Source organism: Loxodonta africana, chromosome 6, assembly GCF_030014295.1.
Source record: "Loxodonta africana isolate mLoxAfr1 chromosome 6, mLoxAfr1.hap2, whole genome shotgun sequence".
Classification (NCBI taxonomy): Eukaryota; Metazoa; Chordata; class Mammalia; order Proboscidea; family Elephantidae; genus Loxodonta; species Loxodonta africana.
In genome coordinates this window covers 29,712,327-29,735,931 of record NC_087347.1, presented here as the reverse complement: position 1 = coordinate 29,735,931, position 23,605 = coordinate 29,712,327, and the positions used below count along the sequence as shown (strand labels likewise).

At 49.3% G+C, this 23,605-nt stretch overlaps 1 protein-coding gene across 1 annotated transcript in view; it reads left to right on the top strand.

Moving 5' to 3' along the window:
* The first annotated feature begins 1,561 nt into the window (after positions 1-1,561).
* The window catches only part of IGFBP2 (insulin like growth factor binding protein 2), a 30,186-nt gene continuing 8,142 nt past the window's right edge, over positions 1,562-23,605 (top strand). The window contains exon 1 of the mRNA XM_064286697.1: positions 1,562-1,982. Within this exon, the coding sequence (XP_064142767.1) occupies positions 1,580-1,982 (403 nt within the window). The 5' untranslated portion in view covers positions 1,562-1,579. The remainder of the gene's footprint in view (positions 1,983-23,605) is intronic.

Genomic DNA, 23,605 nt, shown 5'->3' with positions numbered 1-23,605 from the left:
CTTTGCTATCCCTCCACTACCCTTGATAAAATTCCCAGCTCCAACTTCAGTTTTGACTCCCCAGAAACCTCCTTCCCAGGACTCCCATCACCCCTCTGTTTAAATATCTCTGCTCCTCAAAGCCTCTGGCAACCAGTTCTTTATTTGTCTTACCCAACTCTGCCACAACATTGTTAGTTCCTGAGATCAGGAACTTATATGAGTTTTACCATCTTCCGGGGCATCTAGCTCACCTCCTTCAGGGTCACGTGGCCACTTGATAAGTAGCTGTTGAATTGACTCAAATGGCTCTGAGCCCTATAGTTAGAAAGAACTGGAAGGAAGGTGTCTGGAGGGGAAGGGTGGCACTGGGGTTGTTGTTGTTAGTAGCCCTGGAGTGGACTCTGACTCATGGCGACTTTAGGTATAACAATTTATATCATGAAACAATGTTGGGTCCTTCGCTGTCCTCACTATCCTTGGGATGTTTGAGCCCATTATTGCAGCTACTGTGTCAGTCCATCTCATCGATGATGCTCCACTTTACTAAACATGGAGTCTTTTATTCTAGTGATGAGTCTTTCATGATGACCATAGTGGGGTATTGGGGAAATTAAACCTGGGCTGGGCTGGAGACAGCTTAATAATTCATCTCTCATTGACTGAGTCTTCTTGACAGGGGTCTTTGTTAGGGTTCCAACCAAGGGAGATGGGTGATAATTAAGGCCAAGTCCTGCCTGGAATAATGGGGAGTGGGGGCAGCTCCAATAGTAAATGAGACAGAACAATGGTGGCCGGTTTTGTCCATCTGTGTTACTGGAGAGAGCAGTAAATGCCCTTCTCCCAGGATTTACACCTGGAGGGCTGACAGCTCCAAGACCCCTCGCAGTAGGGTGTTCTGGGATTTCTCCTGCAACAAATGTCTCTGGATTTGTGGTTGAGGCCCCAGGTCGCTAAGGCATTATGGGGGGGGGGGGGAAGGAAGGGAAAAAATGGAAGTCTCCAAGTTCCCAGAAACTGCATTTCTGGTTCTTACCAAGCGCTCCCAGATTAGGAAGCTGGTTATCACTAAGAGGAGCCCTGCGGGGACTGAAATCTACTTGAAGGTATTTCCTTTGTATCCTTCCCACACCCTGCCCACCCCAGCAGTTAGTCCAGCGCTGGCACATGTGAAGCGCGCAAACCAAGTCCTCCGAAGTAAACTGAGACCGGAGACAAAGCACCCACTCTTCTCCACTCCCACGTGATCCTACCCAAAGCCCCACGTTATTCTTATTCTCCGGGACTCAGGGAACCCGAGGTAGAAGACCGAGGAGGGACAGAGTTCGAAGAGAAGTCGGGACCCATTGAATCAGGAGCAAACCGACGGTGGGCAAGTAGGTGTGCGCGCCCGCTCATGCCCGCGCGCGGGAGTGTCGGGGAAAGGGGGTGGTCTCCAAAAGGGGGAGGGGAGAAGGCAGGGGGCGGGGAGAGACAGGGCCCTTTAGGACCCGGCTGCGGCGGTCTGGGAGGAGAAAGAAGTGGAGGAGGCGGCTCCCGCGCTCCTCGGGTCGAACCACCTGCCCGCTCGCTTGCCGCCGTAGCGCTCACCACCGCCAACATGCTGCCGCTGCTCCTGCCGCTGCTGCTGCTGCCGCCGCTGCTGGGCGCGGGCGGCGGCGTGCGCGCCGAGGTCCTGTTCCGTTGCCCGCCCTGCACGCCCGAGCGCCTGGCCGCCTGCGGGCCCCCGCCGCCCGCGCCGCCTGCCGCCGGGACCGGGCCGGCCGACGACGCCCGCGCGCCCTGCGCTGAGCTCGTCCGCGAGCCGGGCTGCGGCTGCTGCTCTGTGTGTGCCCGGCTGGAAGGCGAGGCGTGCGGCGTCTACACCCCGCGCTGCGCCCAGGGGCTGCGCTGCTATCCCCACCCGGGCTCCGAGTTGCCCCTGCAGGCACTGGTCCTGGGCGAGGGCACTTGCGAAAAGCGTCGGGACGCAGAATACGGCGTCAGCCCCGAGCAGGTTGCAGGTAACGCGGGCGGGTACCGCTAGTTTGGAAAAACTTGGAGGGCGACGGGGGAGCCTGCCTGGCGACCGTTATGTAGGGAAGGAGTGCCGGGAAGGGGGGCGGGGGATGGCCTCAGGAACTGTTTTAGGGGAGGAAGAGCGGAGTCCCTGACCAGCTCTGGGAGGTCGTGGGAAGGGTGCCCCCGAAAGTCAGGCCTGGCGAAGGGATCTGGAGTTCGAGCGTGCGGAAGAGCCCTGGCTACTAATTTGGTGGGGGTACACGGGGAGAAAAAAGGCGCCCTGCTACTATAGTGTTCCCGGGCTGGAACGTAGCCTGTCTTCTATTTTGGTGGGAGGATTTAGCGGGGAGGAGGTTGGTGATCAGATCTGTGGGAGCATGAATCTTGAGGCTGCTTTGGGGTACAGCTTCAGTCGGTGGTCGCAGACCAAAGGGTCCTTTGCGGAGGACGCTGCTGGGGGGCGGAAGCTGCCGGATGCCACTCCCCGCAGGGACCTCGGGTGAAGGAAGGGGGCGCTGGGAGAAGGCACCGGCGTAGAGGGACCCTTCCTTCACTGGACTTGTGAGGTGGGAAGAAAGGATTTGTTGGTACTTTGTAGGGTGGGCTGCTTAGGGGAAAAATAAAAACTACCGCTGTTATTTCACATAGATTATGACGACTCTTGCTACCGTGCTGGATGGAAAAATGAAAGGGGGGCACTTGGGAGGCGAGGAGCAGTTCAGTTAATGTAACTAAGCCCTCGGATCACCGGCTGGAATCCCGGGGCGGGGACTGCCCAGCCGAGTGGCTTGGCATGGGGGCCCCGGGTTGGTGGCAGCAACTACTCCGGGGCGCTGTTAGCCCCCAACTCCGATCCTAAATCGAGGGAGCCCTTCCAATGCGATAGAATGGGAGCTCCTCCAGGGTTCTTAGGAAGGGGACCTCATCCCTCCCAAAAGTTCTTTAGGGGAGAAAACCAAGCTTATATGGATCTCAGTTTTTTTCTTTTTTTTAATTACAAAAGCCTCCTGCCACAGTGGTCTGGAGGAAGCTGTAATTATTTTCTTTCCTCTTGAAAGCGGTACTGAAATGTGCCCACTGCCTGCCTGCTGCTGTTGTTTAAAAAGCAAGCTAGTCTGACCAAGTTTCTCAAACTAAGAAAGAAAAAGTGAAAACATTTCAGCGTGCTTCCCAGACCTCTGCGGTCATTGTGCAACCCCCCTCACCTCCCACCCTTCTCTCTCCCCTCCCCCCGCAACGGGTTTCTGTCCCGATTCTTCTGGCCTGCTATTGTTTTTCCCCAGTTCTCCTTGAGAATGGAATTAGGGGTCAGAGTTGAAATCTTTCTTCTATTTCTCTGGCGCGTTTTGACCTTGAGTGCTGAGCGAGTTGGGGCTTCCTCCAAGTGGAACCTCTCAGTCCCTTTCTTCTCCCTCCTGCTTGCTTCCCGCCCCAGCCGGCAACGCCATTAACCCTTCCCTCCAGCTCCTTTGAAAAAGGATAATAAAAGGAAAAAGACTCGGCGAAGGTCCTTTCCTGCGGGGCGCCCTCCCCCACTCACACGTTCCCCCTCTTTGCGCCCTGTTTTTCGTCCACCCTTGCACCCTGTGGCCCACCTAGGCGATTTCTGATCTGAACTCTGACATTTCCTTCCTGAATGTTTTAGGATTTTTTTTTTTTTTAATTTCACTCTTGATTCACTTTACACCTGAAACCCAACTGTCCTGCTTCCAAACTCCAGCAGCAGGTTAGGGAGCGGATGCTGGAAGTCTCCCCATTCACTTCTCCCTGGAGCCTGGGGTGGGTGGGGGGAGTTGTCAGGGGAGCCCGGGGACAATGGGTAGGTTCATGGGAAGAATGTCACTGTGGATTTTCTGCCTGGGGTTTGGGACTCCCTTCCGCCAGCTCGCCCCAGCTGCTTCCTCAGCCTTCTCCTCCTCCCAGTGCCCAGACGCCTTCCGCATTTTTCTCTTGTGCCCCAGACTGAGAAGAGGGGACACCAAGAACTTTATTTTGGAGGGTGGGGGGTAGAAACTGGATGTGGAGGCTGAGTGGGCCCACTGGAAAGTGGCCAAATGCAGGGGTGCCTGAGTCAGGAGAGGGGGAGGGCACTGTAGGGAGACGCCTGGGAGGAGAGAAGGGCAAGGGCTGAGGCAGGCTCCCATGTGGGAGAGGGTCTCCTGCTGAGGCAGGGACGGGGTGGGGGCTCTGCCCGGAGTGGGGAGGATACACGCTGATCATAGCCTCAAGCACTGAATGCTGCTGTTCGCACTATCATGGCACACCTCCTCTCTCCCCACTCTAAAGAAGCTCCCCTCCAGCCTGCATTACTCTTTGAGCAGGTTGCTTTTGAGAATTTTAAACATACTCTCTTATTTCCAGGCAGCAAACCCCAACAGTTCCGGCTTTGCTATTAGCTCTTTTGTCTTTGTTCCCAGGACTCAGGGGCTGTGTCGCTGGCTTCCTGGGGATGGCAGGGCTGCAGGGGGTGGGGGTGGGCACATCAGCCGTGGAAGGAGTAGGTGGTGGTGAGCCTGGATCCCATGGGAGTGATGGGCTGGGACTTGTTGGCTCAAAGAAGCTGAGAAGTCAAATTGGGGATAGGGGTAGGGAAGCCTGGGAGAAAAATGGGAGGGGGATCTTGAGATCTGCCTGAGGTCAGAAGAGGGTCTGGACTTTAAAAGTGTGTGGGGGTGTTTGGTGGTGGAGGGGGCAGAAGTGCCTATACATGTCCGAGGAAGAGGAGAGAGTGGGCCTGGGCTAGGCTGGGCCCTTTCAGAATTCAGGGCCTCTGAGCAAGCCAGGCTGGACTGCTTCCTTCAGCATCTCCCCTGCCTCCGTCCCTGCCTTTCGCTGCAGTGTACAATGCCGGGGATTATGCCGAGGGGCGGAGCCGCCTAAGTGGCTGTCTGGCCCGCTGCACATATAAAGGTGCTATAGAAATGTGCAGTCATTCAAAGTCCCAGGGCTGTGGGCCTGGGGAAGCTTTGCATCTGCAGTTGCTGAGAGAGAATAAAGGGTGGCAGAGGCGAGCACTGATTTACAGTGGTTCCTTGCAACTTCAAAAAAAGGGGAAAAAAGCAACGAGACTTCTGGCTCCCAGCACGGCTTTGCATCTTGTCTTGCATAAATTTGCATACCGAGTTCAAAGTTGCAAAAAGGACTTGGGAATTAGTGGGACCCACTGTCACTGATTGCTAGCACCACTACCTTCCGCCCACTTCCCCCCTTCTGGACAGAACACCCAGAACTAGCTCTACTAAGCCTCTGTGCCTGACTCACCATTGTGGGGCTGCAAGGAGGCAGTGGAGCTGAGGTGGCTGCTCCTAGTTCTGTCTCCGGAGACGTGCAGATCCTTGGCTAGGAGAACTAGCAGGGTGTGGTTCTGTGCACTCAGGCCCTGGAGGCAGCGTGGGTCTAAAGGATGGGTTTCACTGGTCCCTGACCAGGGCGGTACAGCAGATAGTGTTCCCATTGGCCACCTTGGGCTGGGCTGCCATTGCACTTGGTGGACTGGGATTTGGGGAAGTCATAGTCTCAGGGCCCTCTTTGTCCATGTCTCCTTTTTTGTGGTGATAATGAGCCATTCCTTTGACAAAGTATTTAAGGAAGTCTTCGGAAAAATGTCCTATATAGGTGCACTTGACTACTAGCCAAAAGGTGGGCAGTTTGAACCCTCCCAGAAGTGCCTCAGAGCAAAGGCCTGGGAGTCTGCTTCCAAAAGGTCACAGCCTTAAAAACCCAATAGAACAGTTCTACTCTGCACATGTGGGGTTGAATGGGTTGAAATTGACTTGATAGCAACTAACAACGACAACGTAGAAATGTTAAAATCTCTTAAACAAAAACAGGGCTAAGGAATTTCTGAACCAGAGTAGGTGGTAAAGTCTAGGGAGAAAGAAATCATCTGTTGTTGTCATGAGGGTCTCTCTGCATGGTGATTCTTTTTCCAAATTGGGCTATTGAGTTTCCTGGTAGCCAAAGTGAAAAGAGTTAAGTTAGACTGCTCCTTGTTAGCTTACCTAAACATTTAGCTTTCAAATGAATTTCTCAGGCAAATCACTGCTTTGGGTTAAGGGAATATGTGGACATTGTTGTTGTGTGCCATTGAGCTGATTCCTACTCATAGCGACCCTGTAGGACAGAGTAGAACTGCCCCATAGGGTTTTCTAGGCTGTAATTTTTATGGGAGCAGATCTCCAGGTCTTTTCTCACTGAGCTGCTGGTGGGTTCCAGATGCAGACCTTTCAGTTAGCAGCTGTGTGCTTAACTGTTGTGGCACCAGGGCCTCTTACGTGGACAGTAAAAACCAAACCCATTGCTGTCGAGTCAATTCCGACTCATAGCGACCCTATAGGACAGAGTAGAACTGCCCCATAGGGCTTCCAAGGAGCACCTGGTGGATTCGAACTGCCGACCTTTTGGTCAGCAGTGGTAGCACTTAACCACTACACCACCAGGGTTTCCAATGTGGACAGTAGCCCTATAAAAATGCCTGTAGGTTACCTGGAAACAGGAGCGTATTCAGTCACTGATTACCACATGTTTCTCTGAGGGCTTTGAGAGAATCACGGCTCTCTAGCCCAGTTACCAGGTTAACTCCTGTTGGTTCTCAGATTAGCTGTTCTCCGCCAGTGAATCAGAGCCACAGAAAATGGGACCTACAGCTGCTAAGTATTGATGTGAGGAAGGAGTTCAGCAAATTCTTGGCTCTAATGAAATGAAGAACAGGGCAAAAACTGTACCAGGAGTGTCATGTCAGGGGCTGCCTGAAGGGAATGAGGGAGGGGCAGAAAATAAACAGGCTATGTCTGCATTTGTGTGTGTGTTTTATTTTAATTGTATTGTCATGAAATATATATATATCTCAAAACACTTGCCATTTCAACCATTTTCCAGGCACATTTGGTTTTGTTGTTGGCTTTCAGCATGTACTTTGATGCTACCCAAAACAAAAAAAAAAAAATTTTTTTTTCTTTAAGGGACGCTGTATCTGGGGGCTTAATTTAGTCATCTCTCTTCTCAATGTCTCCGGCCCTCTATGTCTTCCCCTCCTTTCTCTATCCTGTCCACCTTTGTCCCTTCTAGACCATTATCTTCCCTCCTATGCTTCTCTCTTCCATGCCTATCCCACTGCTGGCCTACTACTTAATACTACCTGTTGCCATCAAGTCGATTCTGACCTATGGCAACCCCATGTGTTACACAGCAGAACTGCTCCATAGGGTTTTCTTGGCTGTGATCTTTACGGAAGCAAGTTGCCAGGCTTTTCTTCTGCAGTGCTGCTGGATGGGCTTGAACTGCCAACCCTTAAATTGGCAGCTGATTGTAAACTGCTTGCACCATTCTGGGACCTCTACTACCGGCCTAGTCGAGGAAGACACCTAGATGGACTTTGAGTAGTGACCAGGGCTCAACAAAGAGGCATGGGGAATTTATTGGCTCCCTCCTTTCTTCAGAAATCCTTTTAGAAGAATCGCTCTGTAGGTGGCTGAGGACTGGAATGTTTGGAAAAAGTCTAATCTTTAAAGGAGGAGGGTGGTGGACTGGCAGCACAGGGGCTGGGCTTTGTGGGAAGGGGCTTCTGGGATGGGAGAGATAATGCTTCCCCCCTAAGGGGGTTAGTGCTAGGACTGCTTCTAAGGAAACAAAGGCCCTAGAGAGGGAGTTTATGATTCCACCAGGGGAGCTGGTGATCTGGTTGGCAGATGTTCTAGGCCCCTCTGTTTCTCCTTGCTGTCTCTGGCCAGCATTTTGCTGAGGTGGCAGGCAGCCGCCAGGAGATTGGTCCTCATTGAACCAACTTCTTTGCCTGCTTTGTCTCCTGTTACAACATCCCCGTGAGGGATGCGTTAGCGCCCCCATTTCACAGGTGCGGATGTTGGAGCTTAGTCAAGAGGCAGCTCAGCTGGTAAGTAAGGAGATGACAGAGTTTCCTGCCTTGTGGGCAAGGAAGGGGTTGAGGCTGTTGGCAGAAAAAAGCTTTTTGACCATATCAGCCAGAAGTTTTATTCCCAGGGCTGTAGTAAGGTAAAGTCTTAGTTGACTAGTGTTGCTGTAACACAAATACTGTAACATAAAGCCACAAGCAGGTGGCTTTAAAGAACAGAAGTTTTCTCATAGTTCTGGAGGCTAAAAGTTCAAATGAGAGTCTTGCCTGTGTTGTAGCCCTGGGCATTCACTAGTTCCTTGGGTCCTTGGCTTATAGATGTTCCTCACATGGCGTCTGTCTTCCTCTGGGTGTGCCTGCCTCTGTATCTAATCTGCTCTTTTTGTAACTCAGAAATGATTAGATTTAGAACCCATGCTACAAGAAGGCCTGGTGGTATAAACGGTTAAGTGCCCAATTGCTAACTGAAAGGTTGGCCGTTACTACCCACCCAGCAGCTGCGTGGGAAAAAGACCTGGCAATCTGCTTCTGTAAAGATTACAGCCAAGCAGACCCTATGGGGCAGTTCTGCTCTGTTACATAGGGTGGCATGAGTTGAAAATAACCGGAAGCACCTAACAGCTACTTGGGTGTGGCCTAATTGACATAGCAAAACTCTATTTCCTAATGGTATTATGTTCACAGGTATAGGGTTAGGATTCCAACACATATTTCGGGGGACACAATTTAATTCCTATCAGGCCATTTGTAGAAAGGCTAATGGAACCACACTGAATGCAGTATAAACCCAGCTGATGGTGACTAAATGATCGCTGTCAGTAGGCCTGCTGTTTGGCAGTGCTCTTTGGGGCTGTTGTCTTAATGCTGGAAACAGACCAGTCTGGGTCAGGAAGCTGACTCTGCAGTGCCCAGATCGGGGCTGGGAGGGATGGTGGGGCTCAGAGATGGTTCTAGAGCTCGAACACCTGGGTTCTTGGGTCAGCCTTGTTCATAAGCAGGTGACAGAGGGCTGAGTCCCGCCTTTACCTGGCCAGCCAAATTAAAGGACCCTGTCCTCCAGCTGCACGTGTTCAGGGGATCGATCAGAGAATATTGAGGCTGACTCTCAGGACTGGGAACCACTTTCCTCCAGAGATGGCTGTCCAGAGAAAACGTTCTGGGACCCAGGCTCCGGAATGGTGGGATCAAGTACTAATTAAGCCCGTTTTAAGGGCTCAGTACATAAGGTACGAGGGTATGCAGTTGTCAAAGCCAATGAAGATCCTGTGGCATGCATTTCCTGCTCCAAGAAAATGGGCTTTCAAATCTGCCCTCTGAGCCTAGGGTGCCAGAAAGTCGTATGTGAACCTGGCAAAGAAATTGGATGTTCTGTCCAAAAAGTGACATTTTCTTGCTGCAACATCTCCAGAGTTGACCACAGACCTTAGTGAGGGAGCAGCAGCCCATCTTGCAGGGGGCTTAGGGGTTCTCAACAGAAAAACTGGGGAGGGACAGTGTGTCCTGGGTGCTGGGGCTGCCAGGGGCTGCCAGAAACACCTGTGGAGTGAGGGTCTGTCTATCTGCATATTGATACCTGCTCCTGCTCTCAGGTGTCCAGCCCAGGTTGTCAAGATGGGGCCCATTTGGAGCTGAGGCCTCAGAAAAGCAGACAAAACTCAGCGCCTGAGTCTTAATCAGATCTTGATCTGACGCATATCTTGATCAGACCGTTGTGCTCTGTTGGGTTTTCATTGGCTGATTTTCAGAAGTAGATTGCCAGGCCTTTCTGTCAGTCTGTAGCTCTGCTGAAATGGTTCAGCATCATAGCAACAGGCAAGCCTCCGCTGACAGACGGGTGTTGGCTGCAGCTGAGGTGCTCTGGCTAGGAATCAAACCCGGGTCTCCGACGTGGAAAGTGAGAATTCTACCACTGAGCCACCACTGTCCTTGGTCAGCTCATACTTAGGGTGAAATCTAGGACAATGGGGACAGGAGCAGAGTATTGTCCATTGGGACAATTTGGGGTGGACGGTCCCCCTTAGACTCTGAGGACCTTTATAGCAGGGAAGGGGAAAGGAAAAGCTCCTTTTATAGATGAGGTAGTAGGCCCAAAGAAATTGGTTGGTTTCCAGGTTACAAAGTAACATCCCGTTTCTCACCTCTGGCCCCAGGGTGAGCTGAATGCATGGGATAAAAAACCAAACTCCTTGCCATCGAATTAATTCCAAGTCACAGCAACCCTATAGGACAGAGTAGAACTGCCCCATAGGGTTTCCAAGGAGCAGCTGGTGGATTCAAACTGCTGACCTTTTGGTTAGCAGCAGAGCTCTTAACCGCTAAGGAGATTTTGTTTTACTACTGGAAGAGGGTCTCTCTGCCCTGTGCCCCTCCTACTTGGCTCCTAACCCCGACCTTCTCCCCCTCTCTCCTGGCCTCTCCTGTTTTTTAACAACGCCAGGGAAGATCTGGGCTGGCTCTGTTCCTGGGTGTCAGTCAAGGCTCAGAGGGAGACCTTGCTCAGAAAGCCGGCTCCCCCGGAAAGAAATACACAGAGCCGACTGTAGTCAGGAATTTTTTCTCTTCCTTTTTTTTTTTTTTTTTTGTATGTGTGGGGTGGGAGGGAGAGGGGACATTTGGCAGCCCTTTGGGTCCTTCTGGCCACCAGCCCCACATCTCTTCCTGGCTGTTGGGAGGCAGGGCTGGAGTGGAGATTGGGGAAGGGAGCAAGGGTTGGCGGGCCTCTGGCTGCAGGCGGGAATTGGCCTGCAGGCCTTGGCTGGGTTGGCCCCAGCAGAGCCTGGGGAGGTTTCTAATTAGTGAACTGTGTAGGTGTGTCTTCAAGGTACTGGGAGCTCTGGGCTCTGGAGCTGGGAGGTCAAAGAGAGGAAGGGTATTGAGCCCCAGAAGACCTTGGCAAGCTGGGGGTGGAGGTGAGAGTCTTATGCTCAGCTCTGTTCGCCTGAATAGGCATTGAGAAGATAGGGGGCATTCTAGCTGGAGGGATGCCAGTTCCGTTGTAGGGGAGTAGAGCATCCTGGGTAGGGAGTGGGTGTCGGGTGAAGGAGCAAGTGTGCCACCACCTCAAAGGGTAAATGATAACATGATGATTAAAATAGATTTCTTCTAGATGTCCGTTCCTACCAAAGAGCCCGTAGTTTTTTTTTTTTTTTTTCTCTTTAATTTTATTAAAATACACCTAAGCCCACAGTTTTTTTTCCAGCTTAGGTTAGCAGCAGGGTTTGCCCCACTTCACAGGTAAATCAAGACTGTGCTCATGTTCAAATATCAAGTCAAGCACAGACTAGGATGGAGTCTGGGTCTCGGGGTTCTCATTCCATCAGACTGACACATGCAAAAAAGCAGTGAATTATATAGTGCTTCTTAGAAAAGCTCCTTTTCCCTGGGAGGTAGTAATTAAGGCATAACTTCTCAAAAATGTTCCTTTATGCGACTCCCCAGGAAGTTTCTTTTAGGTCTATTGTCCTTTACTTCTGGGTAGTGGTGCCAAGTCACCTCTGGATGGTGAACTTGCTTTCTGTGCCTGAGGCCAAGATAGAATGAAAATGGCAATTCCCCTGTGCCCTGAGAATGCCTTGTAGTTTCTATAGCAACAGTAGCGGGAGGTGAGCAGGGCAGGATAAAGAGGGTAGGGGCGAGAGTGGGTTTAGGGGATCATGCAGGCTTTGGGGGTTGGGTGGGGCCTGCTGGCATACGGACTGATGGATTCCTTCCCTGGAAGGATGGTGGTGCTATGGAGATGGGGAGGGGGAAGGTGATAGAGAACAGGATTGAAGATCTTGGGTTAAAAGCTTTTGGTTGGAACCTTTTCCTTATGTGATGCCAGATGACCAGAAAACCATTCTGATTCGTGGAGCTATGAAGCTGAACAACCTGGGTTTGGTTGTGGCAGTGTCACTGATGACGTGACTTGGTACAAGTGACCACAAGTTCAAGTTCTCTGGAGCTTTTGTCAAGTATGAGCAGAGATAAGGAATAATCAACTTTGTGGAGTTGCTTGATGATAAAATGAAGTAATGCACACAAACCACCTGGCACAGAGTAAACTTCTGTGTTGGCTATTAGTATTAGAAACTCAGATAACCAAACGCCATCGTGCAGGTTCTGATCCACCCCTTTCTGCTCCCTCTGAGCTCAACATCTAGAACAGAAGAATGACAAATGCTGGTTTTTTAGGTGTTTTCTGATTGGCCAAATTTATTAAGAGTGGACACTTTAGAATCCTGCTACAGGGTGTGGCCTATATGGTGGGGGTGTAGCCTTATCTGGTGTGGTGTGGCTTATCTGGTAGGGTGTGGCCTAGCCCATGGCGTATAGCTTACTTGGACAGCCATCCTTTACTTTGGAAAGGATTTAATGAGTCCCAGAGTAGAGTCAATGGTTGAGGTATTTCCAGTGGGCGGTCACAATGCCAGTGGCACTCATGGTTCTACAGATAGCTGATGGCCAGCTGGCCAATTGATGATGCCCCAGGGCTTGCGGTTATCTCTGGAGACTCTGCTGGTTGTATCTAGTTTGGTTTGCTGCCTCTTAAGCTCAGAGAGTATTACCTAGGAAGGCAACTGGTGTGATGCTGTGTTATATCACACAAAACAGCGAACTTTTCGTCGAGGAAAGAGAAAAACATGGTGACCTATTTAAAGACACTGATTTATATTCAGGACACTTCTTGTGCTGGTTTGAGAGTGTGGCCCGGCAGTCCTAGACATCTTTGCAGGTTTTTGATTTCTTTTTCATCCTCTGGGTTCACTTGGTCTGGCCTGGAGTATTTGGGAGTGGTCTTGTGAGAATGGAGAAGAGGCCAGCCGAGGGGAAGATGCCAAGACCGGTGAGTAGGATTCAGTGTTGATTACGGAATCTGGGCTGTGGAAGTGCATCATTGGAACTGGGTACAGAGACAGTTGTTTGAATGTGGGTCCTTCCTGTCCTGTCTCATACTTCCATTTTCTCAGTGCCTTTCACCACCACTGGAGTTCCTGGGCGGTGCAAGCAATTAAGGGGTGTGCCTGCTAGCCAAAGGGTCGGAGGTTTGAGTCCACCCTTACGTACCTCAGAAGAAAGCCCTATGGAGCACAGTTCTACTCTGATAACATGAGGTTGCCATGAGTTGAAATCAACTTGATGGCAACTTTTTTTTTTTTTCCTATTATGACTCTTGCTGCTGTGGGGCCTAGATGGTTGAGGTAGAGACCAGAAAGGGGAGAAAAAGAATTAGTACAGCCTTGGTTGGTGGAATGCTCTCTGTGTAGTCAGCTGTTCTAATCTTTAAATACTGAGCATATCCTGTGCGGAAGTTATGAGATGAGACTATATAAAAATGCAGTTGTTGTATCGCCTGTAACACATGATTTTCGATCCTGGAGGGGAACAAGAAACACTTAAAAAAAATTGAATATTATTTGAGAAAAAAACAAATTACAGAGGTGTATATAAATATAGGAAACCCTGGTGGCATAGTGGTTAAGAGCTACAGTTGGTAACCAAAAGGTCGGCAGTTCGAATCTACCAGTCACTCCTTGGAAACCCTATGGGGCAGTTCTCCTCTGTCCTGTAGGGTCACTATGAGTCAATTGACTTGATGCAGTGGGTTTTTGGTTTTATATAAATCTTATGCAGACAAACAGGTGGCTCAGTGCTGCTGTAACAGAAATACCACGAATGGATGGCTTTAACAAACACATTTATTTTCTCACAGTTTAGGAGGCTAGAAGTCTGAATTCAGGGCGCCGGCTCTAGGGGAAGCCTTTCTGTCTCTGTCAGCTCTGGGGGAAGGTCCTTGTCTCTTCTGTTCCTTGGCAGACCTCGTTTGGCATGGCATCCGTCTTCCTCTGCCTCTGCTCTGCCCCTTGCTTGCTTAATCTCGCGATTTTGTATCTCAAAAGAGATTAAACACATTCTATACTAATACTAATACTGGAAACCCTGGTGGTGTAGTAGTTAAGAGCTAGGGCTGCTGACCAAGAGGTCAGCAGTTTGAATCTACCAGGCACTCCTTGGAAACCATATGGGGCAGTTCAACTCTGTCCTATAGGGTCGATAGGAGTCAGAATCCACTCCACTGCAATGGTGCAATGGATTTTGGTTTTATACTAATACTGCCTCCTTAACATAACACAGAAAACCCATTCCCAAGTGGGGTTACAACCTCTACATGGGGTGGGATTTACAACACATATTTTCGGGGGGATACAATTCAGTCCATAACAGAAGCTAAGACAAAGTTGGTGTTTTTGAGAAGGCCATGCTACAAAAGAGGAAGGAAAGGCATAGACCCATACCTTTTTGCCAATGGATTCAGGCTAGAGTGCTGTGGATGAAGTTGAGTCAAATGACAGGAGTGTTTGCCCAGTGATGCCCTCCACTAACTCAATCAAGTGGACTTTGGACACTTCTAGGCCAGTTTGTCCATTCTCCTTCCTGCTGAAAAGGTTCCTTTTAAACTGACCAGAAGAAGCCTGTAGAGAAAGATTTTTTTCCAGCTGCAATCTGTCACTTGTTTTAGTTTTTTCCCATGAAACTCTTGGGTGGCTTCTAACCTGGATTTCTTCTGTTTCAGCTTAAGGCCGTTTCCTCTCTAGTCCTCAGGGAGCTGGAACAGCTTTCTTCTTACCACTGGGCATTTCTAGCCCTTGGGCTTCTTCACTTGCCTGCTCCCTCTGGCGCCCCCTACTGCCCTGTGGACTGTACCAGGATTCGCTCGTCCTGTGGCCTTCTCTTCTTGGGCAAGCCATCTTGATTCCTTTCATCTTCTTCCCTTGATCCTGTGACTCTCTTCCACTGTGTTTGGGTCTTTCCTCTGACTCATTTCCCAGTTCTTTGTGGCATAGAGAACTGGCTAGGAGCCCATGGTCAGACCGATGGTGGCTAGGTGATAACGTCTGCTGTGTCACTGTTGTTCGGCTTTTTTCCAGCCAGTAGGCTTCCAAGGACACCCCAAGTTTACTGATACCTCTGCTTGATAAGGAGAGGTGGAGGGCGTGAGAGAGGTGACTCTTAAAATCGAAAATTAAAAAAATGCAGAAACACACTAAAAATAACAATAATAACACCAGTCTACTACCCAGAACTGAGAGTGACTCTTATTTTGTTATATTTGCTTCTAATCTTTTTTTTTTTTTTTAAGTATCAAAAATAAAACATCCCCTGATGGCCCTCCCTATCCCACCTCCTGTTTCCTGCCCCTTCTTCCCAGAGGCAGCCCCTAACATACATTCTTTAGTGTGTATCTTTCTTGCCTAAACAAATTTGCATGCATGCCTATGATTAAAAAAACCAAACCAGTTGCCATTGAGTCGAGTCCATCTCATGGCAACCCCAAGTGGGTCCGAGGAGAACTGTGCTTCATAGGGTTTTCAGGGACTGATTTTTCAGAAGCAGATCACCAGGACCTTCTTCCAAGGCACCTCTGCATGTCGCCTCTGGCTAGACTCGAATCTCCAACCTTTTGGTTGGCAGCACAGTGCATTAACTGCACCAACTGAGACTGTGTACGTGACGGCTGACCGTTATCTGCAGTTGGTCTCTGAAAAGAAATTGAAAACGTACACAAGATGTTCCATTATATAACTTTTTTGTCGTCTTCACCATCAGCATTAGGTTTTTGAGATCTACTGCTATTGATACACACAGGTCAGAGATTGTCTTTTTAAATGCAGTATGATAGTCCATCATATTATTCATTCTGCTGACAAGGCTTTTGGGTTGCTAGTAGTTTTTGCACCTATAAATAATGCTGTAATGAACATTTTTGTGCACACGCCCTGTACACATATATGAGAAAAGCAGAATTGCTGGGTCAGGCATGTTCTTCCTGTTCCCTCAGCCCCTGGTCCACATTTGCATCAAGACACATTCTCTACCCACTTGGGCCTTCATCAACTCGGTCACCTTGCCAGATTCCCAAATGGCTTTAGTTGAACTGGAGGAGAAATGGTAGGGACCCAGGGAAAGAGGTGAAAGCTGATAGCACTGTTTGCCATTTGAGATCAATCTCCCCTGGTTTTTCAAGGACAGTGTAGCTTGCAGAGCCCCAGAGAACCTTGACTGAATTTGAGCATATTTTTGTTTCCTCAAACTGCCTTCCTCAGCCCTGACCCTCTCTGGGTCTTTGCCATCCCAGGAATGACCCTTGTGTTTATAAAGCAGGCCTTTAGAGAGCACATAGGCAGGGAGGCTCTGGAGAGGCTGCGCCGTTTCTGCTCACACAGGGGGAGCCCAAGATGAGATGACGAGGTGAGAGCATGCTCCAGAAATCCCTGTGAGCCTGGCCCAGAAGGGCGCCTCTGCGTGCATCCAGATGGTCGTGTGGATCTGTTTATGAACCCACGAGTCTGTGGGTAGGAAAAGCTCACGAAGCTGTGTCTTTCAAGATGTGTACATGAGACCGTATCACTTGAAAAGAAGAGGTATTGTTCTTCCTCCGCCAAAAAGCTCATCAGGAAACTCGGGTAGGAGAGAGAGAATGCCGGAGCTTCAAGGGGGTTGTTAAAAACTGACTCTTTTGCCCTTGTCCAGACTTGCTGTCTCTGAATGGGCGGGGCCTAACTCCGTTGCCATTGAGTTGATTCCGGCTCAGGGTGAGGTGACCCCATGTGTTTCAGAGTAGAACTGCGCTCCGTAGGGTTTTCAATGGCTGTGATCTTTACTGAGGCAGATTGCCAGGCCTTTCTTCCATTGTGCCTTGGGGCGGATTCACACCACCAACCTTTCGGTTAGTTGCCAAGTGCTTAACCGTTTATATCACCCAGCAAGCTCTTCAGATGATTGCTAGTGAACAGCTAGGTTTGGGAACCACCAACCTCCTCTAATAGCGTCACTCAGAACCCCAGGGTTGGTGGTAAATCCCAGGCTAGTGCTCCTCCTACTGTGCTAGAACTGTCTAGTCAAGGCTTTGAACCCAAGAACCTGGTTCCAAGGGAAAACTAAAAGGCTCCAGGGTGGCTTGGAATGGAGGGGATTAAGTGGCTTTTGTACCCATTTCCACAAGCTGTACTTCCTGTAGCGATTCCTTCACTGTTTAAAGGTGGTGGGGGTATGTGGTATAATTTTTGTCTTCCATATGAGAGATCCGGGTTCGATTCCTGGCCAGTGCACCTCAAGTGCAGCCACCATCCATCTGTCAGTGGAGGTTTACATGTTGTTATGATGCTGAACAGGTTTCACTCAGCAGAGCTTCCAGACTCGGACTAGGAAGAAAGACCAGTCAGCTGATGAAAACCCTACGGATCACAATAGTCTGATCCACCACAGCCGATCATAGGGACGGCACAGGAAGGGGCAGCGTTTTGTTCTCTTGTGCATGGGGTTGCCATGAGTCAGAGAGAGACTCAACAGCAGCCAGCAGCTACCACAGTAAGGGCGGTAGTCTGTCTGCCGGGTGTTGCACTCAGCAGAGTGTACGCACCTTGACAGCACTCAGCGAGGTGCTAGGCCTGTGGTAGCCGCAGCACATGGAGATGATCCCGAGGTGAGAAAGACCAGTTTCTGCCCTTGTTTGATATTAGAACCTGGGTGACTTGTGGTTCTAGAACACTCTGAGGAGGCTGTTTGCAGTCATTTCCTACCAGAAGGGGAATTCAGAGTGGAGGAACCGCCTTTTTTTGTTTTAAAACTATGCTGAGGATATAAGGGGAATTTCTCCCAGAACCTGGTGGCATCGAGGGATGCCAGGCTTTGCTTGGCTGGCTTCTTTGCAGGGAGCAGGGCTCAGAGGGTAGGAATGAATGGGAGGGGCCTTTAGAATGAAGCCAGGTGTCAGCAGGGGGTAGATGGACCAACTGGGAGAGAATGTCATTAGGTTGGAATGTATGCTGGGTTCCAGCCTACACCACAGCAGACATACATGCACCATTCAGAACTGCAGAACTCCAGAGTGAGGGGTTCCTGATGGCTGCCACCCCTGACCTTTTGAAAAAAAGGGGGAAGACACATAAACAGTGTCACTCACCCACAGAGGCTGTAGGCTTCTGGTTAAACTTTAGCCAGAAAGTAACAAATAGACCCCCATCCTCCCCACTTCATGTCTGACTGGTGTGCCCCCCCTCGCCTTCCCCCTCTCACCCCCCAGTGTTGCCTGAATCAGCAGTCCTAGCCTGTGGGTGGGCCATGTTGTTGAACATAGTGGGCACATGCTAGCTGGTTTGACCACAATTGGCCATCCAAAGGAACTGGCTTTGCATTCTAACAAAAGCTGTTTCCCATGTATGATTTTGAGTTTACCTGTGAGCCCCACCTCCCCCGCACATACACAGCAGCTGGGACCACCATCTGTCTCCCACCTAGCTTCCTACCTAGCTCATTGTCCCTTAAGACTTCAGGGTGGCTTTGAAGAAACCTGACGTCTGGACCATATCTCGTATAGCCTGCAGAATTTCCTTCATGTCTGTGTAGCCCATTTTTCTAATCTGGACCGTGGGAAGCCTCAGCCCTGCCTGTTATTATATCACAGGATTTCTACGGAAAAGAAAAATGAAAGCATTCTTGTGAATAGATTGGAAATTTCTGAAGAAGGTGGTCTACGAACTTTCTAGAACCAACCTCTCTCACCTCCCTCCCTCTCTCCCTCCCTTCCTTCCCCTCCATTCCTTCTTTCCTTCTTTCTAAATCTTGTAAACAAAGTTAATTTAGGCAAATCCATGCTATCCAATGACTTCCATCAAATGGTAAGAGAGCTATGATTCGTAGCAATATAGTGTATTTATATAATCAACCAAAGCAAGCTTTAGAAGAAATATGCAAATACAAGTATAGCAGAACTTTCTGATAAGACTTTTTTTTCAATGTGCTTGGCCATCTTACAGATCAGATGTTACTCTTTCCCAGTTTCGTGTAAGTTACATACCTTTCATTCACCCATTTGTTTGCACATTTCTTCCAAAACTTGATTTTTCCCACACTGTGAGTCTCAGCAATAATAATACTGCATCGCATTTAAATAGCAGCCTTCCCTTTAGCAGGATTATTATCCCTATTTTTCAGACTTGAGAAATTAGAGCTCAGAAAGGTTAAAGGGCTTGGGCAAAATCATGGCTGAACAGTAAGCAGCAAAGCCAGGACTGAAATTCAGGGCTCTCGAGTCCTGGTGTTCTTTGCCCATTTTAGTTTGTTAATGACTTGTTCACTGCCCTGTATATTAGTGGAGAAGTTGTCCTGGGAGGAGTAGGAGGGTGGTGGTTAGTATTTATTCTTTTGCCCAGCATATGTCAAGGTTAAATGCATTTCGAGAGAAATTAACAAAGAAGGAGCCATGTGAGTTTTCTGCATAGCCAGGGCGGAACCAGGAAAGCAGCCCGTGTTTTAGGCCTGTTACTTGGCATCAATTCTTGAAGGAGCTGGAATGCTGTTACGTGTTGAAGGAGGTGAATCCACTAGGAGGAATGATAGGCTCAGGATTGGATTACATCATCTCTTGGAGTCCCTGGGTGGATCGAACAGTTAAGCACTTGACCACTAGCCAATAGGTTGATGGTTCGAACCCATCCAGAGGTGCCTTGAAGACCCTATGGAGCAGTTCTGCTTTGCAGACCTGGGGTTGCCATGAGTTGGAATCAACTCGATTCTGACTAACATCAAAACAGCACCGTGCCCCCAGCTCTTATATTTCTAGATAATCATGAGATAAGAGGAGAAGGCTAGAATTGGTTAGAGTTTCTTCAGAATTAAGAAGAAGGGAGACATGTTGACATGTACGAAGACATGTATGAAGATGCATGATGGGTTTGGAAAAGGTCTCATTTTCTCACCAGGCCTGGATAAGGGCCAATCCTAAGACTCCAAGCAAGAAAGAGGAGGGGGCTGCTTTCAGATTCTTGGGGTTTATTTTCCTAAGAGAGCTCAAAGGTCTCTCACAGATCCAGGGTTGCCTTGCAATCTGTTAAATGGAGAATGAAGTTAGAGCATTGCAGTAGGAAAAAATGTGGCCTCCTGAGAGTAAAATCTATCTACCACAAGGGTTTGGATTCTTTGTATAAGGTCATTGGTGCTACAATCAAGATTGTAATGGGAAAAGGGGCTAAAAGTACATTTTAAAAGCAATGTATTAATGCACAGAAGTAGACGTAAGCTCTTCAGCTCCCAGCTGCTCTCCTTGGCTGGAGAAGTAAGAGTGGGTCAAGGGAGAATGTGGGGACCCCATGCCAATCGTGATGCACCTTTGACGGTGGTTGAGAGGTTGTGTTTGCTCCTTTTGGGTCTTAGGTTTGCCATGTGAAAAATGGAACGACTCATCCATGTCCTCAGGTTCCACCTGCCTTTGTCATCTCCAGCTCTCTACCAGGTGTATAAGGTATACCAGTTACCAGTGGCTGTCGTGTCAACTTCAACTCACTTGAGCAGAGGTGCTCCATAGCATTTTCAATGGCTGATGTTTTAGAAGTAGATCACCAAGCCTTTCTTCCAAGGTACCTCTGGGTGGACTTGAACCTCCAACCTCTCAGTTAGCAGCTGAGCTAGTTAACCGGTTTCACCACCCAGGGACTCCTTAGAAGGTATAGAGATGTGGCAGTACCCTTATGGCAGGGGCCGGAGTTCTTCCCTGTGCTCCAAGCCCTACACTAAACGGGGCTGGGAAACTCCGGAACAGTCTCTGTAGTCTCTCCTAGTCTCCCGCTATAGTTTCCCTCACTTTTGAAACATTTCACCTTTTGTATATAATCATGGAACTCCGCTTTAGTGCTAACCCTCTTCCACAATCACTATGTAGGGAGAATAACCAACGCCTACTAATCCTTAGGGGAAATCTCTTCAGGGGCCTTGGAAGTCCCTGTCAGTCAGCTCTAAGCTTGATGGTTTTTCCAGCAGTGTGATATGGGCTTCTAGCAGCTGGACCAGGTAAGGTCTGTTTCTTATAGTGACCTTTACACTGCAGCTCACACAGCTATCTACATAAGTGGTTGCTTAATAAATGTTATTCTGAACCTAACTGTCTTAGGCAGAAAAAATGCATTTTTGTTCTGAGGGCAAATTCTATCTCTACCTGGAGTTGTACATTGGACAGTTTTCTGACAACTGCACCTGTAGCCTTTAAGAGAACGTATGGGAAGAGCTTGGTGATGACGTTCTTGTCTGACTGAGGGGAGCTGTGTGGGTCCTCCTCTCTTGGAGGGGAGGAAATGGAAGCAGCTATAGCTAACGCCACATGCTGCTATCGTGTGCCAGGCACTGTATATACATGCAGCCAATCCGGAGTCTTCCCAGCAGCCCACTGGAGGTGGCTCTTGCTTGTCCACTTTTTACAGATGAACGGTGGAGGCACAGAGAGCTTAAGTAACTTATCTAGGGATGGACAGCTAAGTGGTAAAGCTAGGATTCAGACTCAGTCAATTAGACTTTGGATTCTGAATTCCTGAACTTCTGCAGTCCTTTCTGATCTCCACCCAGTCCACCGTTTCATTTCCCTTCCCCAGGCTTCTGTTTCAAGATGTGGAGTTCAGTGCTGGGCATTGGACTTGGTTCCTGAAGCCTGTTCCAGAAAAGAAACGGATGCTCTAGCTCCTTTAAAAAAGGCTCTGCGCCAGCAAAGCAGGCCCATGGATTTCCTCATCTTGCTGGCACATTCATTGGTAGTGGTGGGGTCAATAAAGGAATGGAACAAAACATACCCTTGAATCCTGGTGGCCTCCGTGAGGGTGGACAAACTGACCTTCACCTCAGAGAGGTTGGAGGTACTTCAGGATACGAAACCAACTCTGTTCTCCCTGGGAAAACAAAACAAAACAAAAGGGCCCAGTTGACCCCCATCTCTGGGACCTGGAGCCATGGACGCATTATGCCTTTCGTAGACTCTAGGCACTTTTGCCTTCATGAGCCTTTTCTTCCATAAAAAGATACTTTAAAATTTATTTTACAACTGCATGGGTATAAAGAAGAATGCTTTAAAATATAATATTGTGTAATAAGACATTTCTATTAACTGAAATGTTTATTTTTTTTCTTCTGATTTTAAAAGAAATGAAAACATTTTTGTGGGTTCCTAGAAGTGTCATGAAAGGCGTTGGTAGTTCAGTGGTAGAATTCTGGCCTTCCATGCAGGAGACACGGGTTCAATTCCCAGCCAGTCCACTTCATGCACAACCATTGCCTGTCTGTCAGAGGAGGCTGGTGTGGTGCTATGGTGCTGAACAGGTTTCAGAGGAGCTTCCAGACTAAGACAGATTAGGAAAAGAGATCTACTTGTAAAAATCAGCCATGAAGACGCTGTGGATCGCAGTGGTCTGATTCTGTTTTGCATGGGGTTGCCCTGAGTTGGAGGCTGACTAGACAGCAGCTAACAACAGAAATGATGGACACGTACGTAGGTCCTGTCTGGTGCCTCCAGGTCTAAGTGTGTATTTCATGCGTGCCCTTCTCCCTTTCTCTTTCAAATATGAGTCCATTTGAAGTGAGCCTTGTTCTAAGGGTTAAATGTGGGCAGACCTCTAGGACTTGGCCAAGGGTTGCTTCTTTGGGCACTGTCAGTGGTACCAGTGGCTGGAGGGCTTAGGGAAGAGGCAGGGACAGGCTGAAAGCCCTCGGGAATGCCCAGACCTCCCAGAAGCTGTGAACTAGCAGGCCAGGTAAACTGCTGGAGCTAGAAGAATGTGGAGGAGTCTTAGTGATGGGTGGAGAATGTGGTAGAACTCAGATCTGCTCTCATATCTTGTAAATGACCCGGAGCTGTTTAAGCAACAGGCTGGGAAACTTACAGACCTTTGAATAAAGTCTAACTCCAGAACAGTGATTCTCAGCTGGGCGTGATTTTGCCTCCAAGGGACACTTAGCAGTGTTCGGAGACATTTGTGATTTTGATTGGAGCTACTGGCATCTAGTGGGTAGAGGCCAGGGATGCTGCTAAACATCCTACAATGCCAGGACAGGCTCCCACAACAAAGACGTATCCAGCCCAAAATGTCAGTAGTGCTGGGGTTGAGAGACCCTGCTCCAGAAAGCTCAGGTGAATGGCGCCTTCTCAGAAGATCCTGATAGGGTGAAACATGGGCCACTTCCCCTTCTTCTGCCAGAGAACGTGTAATTATAGCTGCAGTGGAGACTACTGGCTGTCTTAGCGCAAGCTTTGGGGCAGGCAGCAAGCCTCCCAAAAGGGAGGAGCCAGGTGAGCTTCTGAGAGTCAGGCAGGCTTCCTGCCTGCAGATGGTCCCAGATCCCTGGGGTCCTCATCTTCTGTACCATGTGAGTGGAAATGCAGGATCTCAGGTGTCGTAGAGTAGTGGTGTTGAGGACTCCAGGATTTCTTTCTGCCTCTGTTGGCCTGAAGCCAGCTGGGAAGGGTGCCATGAGAGTGGAGGACCCAGGGGTTCTGCCCAAGGGTGATCACAGGTAGAAAGGGGATTGGATGTGGGCCATTGGAGGGTCCCAGTATGGCTTTCCCAGTTTGATCCTGGGTTGTTAGGGAAGGAGCATTTCTCTGTAGCCTGATGCAGCAGGGGAAAAATGAGTCTTCCTAGTTCCCTTGCTTGCCTCCTCTTTGCTTTGTGTTCCCTGGGCCAGTATCTGCAGGGAAAAGGTGGAGGGGAGCCTGGGACTATTCCACCCCAGGTCTAGGTGAAGAGAGCCCTGTCAGGGGTGGGAAACAGCAGTAGAAGGTAGATCTGACTGGAGGTGGAGGTGGTGGGAATGGGGGTGAGTCCCTCCCGTGCTGTGCCAACATCTGCATTCTGCAAATTGAAAGTCAATTTTAAAGAAATAGAAGGTTATTGGAACTAGACCGCTCCTATTTGTTTTGGTTTATTTCAGACTTTCCCAAGCCCTTCTCCTCCCAGCCTT